The sequence below is a fragment of the Hyperolius riggenbachi genome, chromosome 7 (assembly GCF_040937935.1).
Source record: "Hyperolius riggenbachi isolate aHypRig1 chromosome 7, aHypRig1.pri, whole genome shotgun sequence".
NCBI classification, from domain to species: Eukaryota; Metazoa; Chordata; class Amphibia; order Anura; family Hyperoliidae; genus Hyperolius; species Hyperolius riggenbachi.
The window spans coordinates 306,442,917-306,449,729 of NC_090652.1; the positions used below are offsets into that span (position 1 = coordinate 306,442,917).

A 6,813-nucleotide genomic window follows, 5' to 3' on the forward strand; every position below is an offset into this window, starting at 1 on the left:
ATTCCTGCATTATGGGGGAATAAATAGATCTCTGTTTATTTCTGTGGACAATGCGTGCGTCTTCACTGCTGCAGTTCATTGTTCGGTCCTCGTTAGGTTCAAACAGGATTCATTATAGTTATACATATGCATCGTGATGAGTCATTTTACAAAACACAACAGCACAAAGCGAGTTTGGAGAGGTTTCGGCGACTGTTATCTCTGATAATGTTAAATGCGCCGGGCAGCGAAAAGTCATGTTTATACAATTACGCCTAACCCTTTCTTGTTGTTCAGATGGGAAGCCAAACATTGAGGAGGACTGTTAGGCAAATGTTTTGATCGGTGCTACAGAGAAATTTGAAAAACAATACGTTCCGCCGTGTGAAGAGCATTGATACTCCGCGTGTTGTGGTGGGCACAGTGTCCTGTTCTTGGCTTGCTGTGGTGGCGCAGTGGTGTGAAAATGTTCTTGCAGTATTATCTGAACGAGCAAGGAGACCGGGTATACACTATGAATCAGAATCAGAATCAGAATCACTTTATTCGCCAAGTGCGACAGGCGCCGCCCCCGGAATTATTTGTGGACAAGGCATATTGGCAGGTGCAAACAGTGCAAGTAACAATTTCACATAGTACAATTAAAAAGAAGCATTAAAAAAGAAGCATTTCAACATAGCAATGATACATAGAGCGGTTGCCTCTCTATTTGGCAGAGATGGACATGAGTGTCAGCCTATGGGCGCGCATACGTCCTCCAGTGCCCCGAGTGCAGAAGGGGATTAGGAGATGGCATTGGGGAGAGGGTCTGAGTTGAGGAGAGTGATAGCTTGAGGGAAGAATGTGTTCCTACGCCTGGTGGTTTTGATGTATATGGACCTATAGCGACGTCCCGAGCGAAGGGGACTGAAGAAGTGATTGCCAGGGTGGGAGGGATCGAGTGTGATTCTATTTGCCCTGGACCTCATTCTGGATGTGTGGAGAAGGTCCAGGGGTGGCAGGGGCGACCCAATGATCTTCTCAGCCACATTGATGACTCTCTGGAGTTTGAGCCTATCCTTTGCATTTGCTCCCGAGTACCAGACGATGATGGAGGAGCAAAGGACAGATTCGATGGTCGCCGTATAAAAACTGGTCAGTAGCTCCCTGGGCATGCCAAACTTCCTTAGTTGCCTCAGGAAGAACAGTCTCTGCTGGGCCTTCTTTTGGGTAGTAGAGGTATTTTCGTCCCATCTCAAGTTCTCCGTGATGGTGGTGCCTAGGAACCGCGCACTATGTACCCTGGTGACTTCGGTGCCATCAATGATGACCGGGCTGGGTGGTGGGGCGTTCCTTCTGAAGTTCACTATCAGTTCCACCGTTTTTGCTGTATTTAGTACGAGTTTGTTATCTGAGCACCATCTGAGAATCCGCTCGATCTCGCTGTGATATTCCAGCTCCGCTTTATCACCCATGAGTCCTACGATGGTGGTGTCATCTGCAAACTTAATGACCTTGACGGTATCCGTGGAGGAGGTGCAGCTGTTTGTATACAGGGAGAAGAGCATCGGAGACAGTACGCATCCTTGCGGGGCGCCTGTGTTTGTGGTTCTTACACTGGAGGAGCAGCCTCCGAGTCTCACTAACTGTGTCCTGTTCGTAAGGAAGTCCTTGATCCAGGTGCAAAGGTTTGGGTCAACACCGAGCCGTTCCAGGTCGTCATACAGAATGTTTGGGCAGATGGTATTGAACGCAGAACTGAAGTCCAGTAGGAGGATCCTTGCGTAGGTCTTTGGTTTATCTAAGTGCTCAGTGATATGTGCAAGGCAGATGTTAATGGCGTCTTCTACAGACCGGTTTGCCCTGTATGCAAATTGTAGAGGGTCCAACAGGGTGGCAGTGTGAAGCTTCAGGTAGGAGAGGACCAGTCTCTCGAAGGTCTTCATGATTATCGGGGTTAGGGCGACGGGTCTGAAGTTGTTCAGGTCCGTGACTCCTGGCTTCTTGGCGACCGGGATGATGTCGGCTTTTTTGAAGCAGGAGGGAACTTTGCCCAGCTCCAGGGATCTGTTGAAGATGGAAGTGAGGACCGGGGCTAGCTGTCCCGCACATGTTTTTAGACAGGATGGGGATATGCCATCTGGGCCTGAGGCCTTCCTAGTGTTTAGCTTCCGGAGGTGCCGCAACACATCGATCTCCTGGACTGTTAGCTGTGTTGAGGGAGTATGACCGGCGTGTGGAGGAGAGGAGGGGGGTGGATGCACTGGTGAGGATGTGGTCGTTTGGTCCACCGGGTGGGTGGGATGGGCCTCGAACCTGCAATAGAATTTGTTGAGATCCTCCGCTAATGCAGTACTCGGAAGTATGTGTTGAGAAGGAGGCTTGAAGTTGGTGGCTGCCCTTAGGCCTTTCCAGACCTCCCGGACATTGTTGGACTGGAGGTTGCGACTCAGCTTGTTGGAGTAGTCTCTCTTTGCCACCTTCAGCTAGCCTAGAAGAAAGTATGCCCAGATGGACAGCCAACGTCCTCCGCACATCCAGCACGCTTTTCTCCAGATGACAAGTATTCACGCCATCGCATTATTATGAAGAAACGATTTGGTCTGCTTCTAACATAGCAACAAAGAACCGTCTTGTGAGCTTTCAGAGGTGGCAGCATCTGTTGCGTACATGCAAAAAGGGTGTCGGGAAAAAAGGGCGCGGGGTGTAAACGATAAGCGGTAATAGCATTTATAAAAATATTCTGTTGTATTTAGTTTACAAATAATGTTTTACAAATTAAAAAAAAACATTAAATAATGTGTATGAAATCGCAAATTGTGAAAACGATAATCTTCCCTGTTTAAAAAGTGAAACTTATAATTACGTTTGTTAAAAAACTATAATATATGTTTAATCGTTATAATTGTATATTATTGTGAATAACCTTCATTTATCGTTTCTTCATATAATAAAATCTGAAAATATTTTTATAACGATGATAAAATTATTACTACGTTCGTAATAACTGTTGTAAAACATTAGTAAGTATTACTAAAATTTTACTACAACTAAACCTAACCCTACTCTCACACAGAACTCTCCCTGTACCTATCCCTAAACCTAAGACCCCCCTGGTGGTGCCTAACCCTAACCACCCCCTTGTGGTGCCTAACCCTAAATCTCCCCTGGTGGTGCCTAACCCTAAGAGCTCCCTGGTGGTGCCTAGCCCTAAATCTCCCCTGGTGGTGCCTAACCCTAAGACCCCCCTGGTGGTGGCTAACCCTAAATCTCCCCTGGTGGTGCCTACCCTAAAACCCCCCTTACTGATCGCTTTATTGTGTGGATAATAATGTTTTACAAATAGTAACCGTAAAAAATATATTGCGATTTATGTTACGTACTGATCACTTTATTTTGTGAATAATAATGTTTTACAAACAGTAAGGAATAAAATTTTAAATAGTGCTTTAGTTAAATACGATAAATATGTTTAGTAATTTTGTAAATGTTATTCGTCACTAGGCGCATTTTGTAAACTGAAATCATCACAAGCGCAGTTATAAAACATTAAAAAATCTCCGGGCGCCGTTTGTAAACGTTAATAATCTCCGGCCCGCTTTTTTACTGTTTAGTGCCCATCAAACGATATTCATTATGGGAGTGAATGGCAGCGCCCTTTTTGTCCACTAGCTGCCAGCACCCTTTTTTCTTGCTTCCGCATCTTTTGGTGTATGCAGAAAGACTTTCCGGATTGAGGAAGTTTGTAGGCCTCTTTGGGTGAGATTTATTAACGCATTACTGACAGTTTTTTCTCCTTAATCTGGTTTAACCAGCAGGAAGAACATGCATGATAATAAGAACCTTGTTAAATCCTAGGTAATAGTGGCAATTAAGCGTGGATTTCTAGAGCTGCACTACAGTTAAGAAAAGTGCAAATCCATCCCTAAACTAGTGCAGATTAAGAAGTGCTTGATAGCAGTTCTACAGGTGTAGAACTGCAGGCTATACATGATTGCAGAGTGCAGGCTATACATGATTTGTAAAGTGCTCCTCCCCCCTGCTGAATTCCTCCTCAATACATTACAGCAAGTGTGTTGGTTACCTCAGCAACAGCAATACTCCTCACACACTGCACTGTCTGAGAGACCTTCCTAGCTCCTCCTATTCCTAACAGGTTTAGAAGGAATCTGCACTATCTAATGGTTTCTTAAGATGCCTGAGACAGTTCTGCATGGATTTCTAAAAACCTACTAATATTTTGTCTCAGACACTCTTGATAAATGACCCCCTTAGTTTTATGCACCGACTTCTCAAGAGACTTTTGTACCCACAAGATCTCTTTATTGGTGATTTCCCTGCAGTTGTCATATCCAATTACATAATGGTTTTCAATGCATTTCTGAATCTGTATCCTATTTCTTATTATACAGTAATCCTGTAACATACAATTATGGGGAAATGTTTCCATTTCTTCCGTAAAATTGAAATTTGAACTATTAAATATGAAAAACATCACAAAACGCAGGGACTGATTTTTCATTAAACTTATGTTTATAGTAGGAATGCTCATTTGGATTCCGCGGAAGTTTAATTTCTGCATTTCCATTCGGAAATTGACATTTCCAATCGGATAACAGAAATCAGAAATTGGATTTCTGCAGAAATCTGATTTACCACAGCTCGGTCATTTTAACCCAATCACAGAAGGTGGAAGCATTGGACCAATCAGAGAATGCAGAATTTTTCCACGGAAATCGGATTACTGAGGTAGTGAGCTGGATAGTGTGCTGGTTAAAGGATACCCGATGTGACATGTGACATGATGAGATAGACATGTGTATGTACAGTGCCTAGCACACTAATAACTGGGCTGTGTTCCTTTTTTTCTTTCTCTGCCTGAAAGAGTTAAATATCAGGTATGTAAGTGGCTGACTCAGTCCTGACTCAGACAGGAAGTGACTACAGTGTGACCCTCACTGATAAGAAATTCTCCCTTTTACCTTTTTCTTGCTCTCAGAAGCCATTTTCTTTTAGGAAAGTGTTTTATAGTTGGAATTTCTTATCAGTGAGGGTCACACTGTAGTCACTTCCTGTTTGAGTCAGGACTGAGGCAGCCACTTACATACCTGATATTTAACTCTTTCAGGCAGAGAAAGAAAATTATTTGTGTGCTAGGCACTGTACATACACATGTCTATCTCATCATGTCACATGTCACATCGGGTATCCTTTAAAGTGAACCAGAGATAAAGCACCCTCATGTATTTACTAGGCATGATTGGAACAGGTAATTTCCGATTTCCGTCACCGCTACATTCTGGCGGATCCCCGCGGTATTCCGCGGAATTCTGCATTCCGGCGGCACAATTTCCGCAATGTTAAAGAGAACCTAATGGATGTTTCCTTTTAAACAAACACCAGACTCCTGGCAGTCCTGCTGATAACTTTGGCTTTAGTGGTGGATGAATCACAATCCTGATTACAATTTTTTTTTTTGGAGCAGAAGGAGTTGTCGTATGCCATGGGACCTAGAGGTAGTTCCACGGCAGTCATTACAATTTTTGTTTGGAGCAGCAGGAGTTGTCGTAGGCCATGGAACCTAGAGGTGGATCGACGGCATTCGTTACAATTTTTGTTTGTCGCAGCAGGAGTTGTCATAGGCCATGGGACCTAGAGGTGGTTCCACGGCAGTCATTACAATTTTTGTTTGGAGCAGCAGGAGTTGTCGTAGGCCATGGGACCTAGAGGTGGTTCCACGGCAGTCATTACAATTTTTTTTGGGGAGCAGCAGGATTTGTCGTAGGCCATGGGACCTAGGCCAAGAGCATAGGGTTAGGATAGAATATAACGTCGGACAGATGCAAAAGCTGCATTTTTACGATCTTAAAATGCAAAAATATGCAGAAGAGTTTGAGAGGGAGACCATGTGAGGCTTGAAAAACAGCAACATCTTAATTTAGTCTGTCTAATCTTCATCATGAATCAGTGAGAGGGGCCTTGTAATTATCACTGATCCATGACTCGTTCATTTTTATGAACGTTAGTATGTCCACATTGTCTGTGGACAGACAGGTCTGTTGGTCGGTGACCACCCCACCTGCAGCACTAAATACTCGCTCAGAAAGAACACTGGCGGCGGGGCATGCAAGAACCTCCAGTGCATACTGAGCGAGTTCAGGCCAGGTATCCAGTTGTTTTGTCTAATACTCCATGGGGTCATCATTACTCTCCATATTGTCTGGAGCACTGGCTGACCCCAAGTAATCATTCACCATACGGGCCAGCTGCTGGCGGTGACTACTTTGCCCGCTGGTGGTGCTGCTGCTAGAAGGAGTATCTAGCATTGGCTGGTAAAATTCCTTCAGCATACTCAGCAGGTTCACATACTGGCTATTGGTGCTGCTGCTAGGAGTGGGACCACCAGACCTTTGCTGAGTATGAGGCTTGGCAGCTTGGGCCCAGGATACAGGTGCAGGAAACGCATCTTCTACCCACAAAGAAGGGCATCCCGGATGTTGCTTATCCTGGCATCTGCTTGGGAGGGGGGTATGAACTGCTGCATTTTCCCCTTGATGATGGTGGCCACCCACATGTCGAGCTTTGATTTTAGAGTTTTAATCCGGGGGTCCTTACAGAGGCACTGGATCATATGCGCAGCTATAGGGAAGAGATGTCTGCCATTAATCACCTCTTCCTGGCTGTCATCATGCTCCGGCTCCACATCAGAATCTTCTTCCCACCCCGGACAACGGGCTCTTCTGCTTCCACAAGCTCTGCCTCCAGCATGCTCACTCACTCCCCCACTTGACTGACCACTGTTCAGTAGGGCTTCCTCCCCCTGTCCGAGCACTTTGTCAAGAGCCTTGTCCAGCA

At 45.0% G+C, this 6,813-nt stretch overlaps 1 protein-coding gene across 1 annotated transcript; it reads left to right on the plus strand.

The window, feature by feature from the left end:
* Nucleotides 1-445: 445 nt before the first annotated feature.
* LOC137525901 (H/ACA ribonucleoprotein complex subunit 3-like) lies at nt 446-2,576 on the plus strand. Its single transcript, XM_068247120.1, has 2 exons — nt 446-495; nt 2,453-2,576. Exons 1-2 carry the CDS (start codon nt 446-448, stop codon nt 2,574-2,576), a joined length of 174 nt encoding a protein of 57 aa, XP_068103221.1.
* Nucleotides 2,577-6,813: the final 4,237 nt, after the last annotated feature.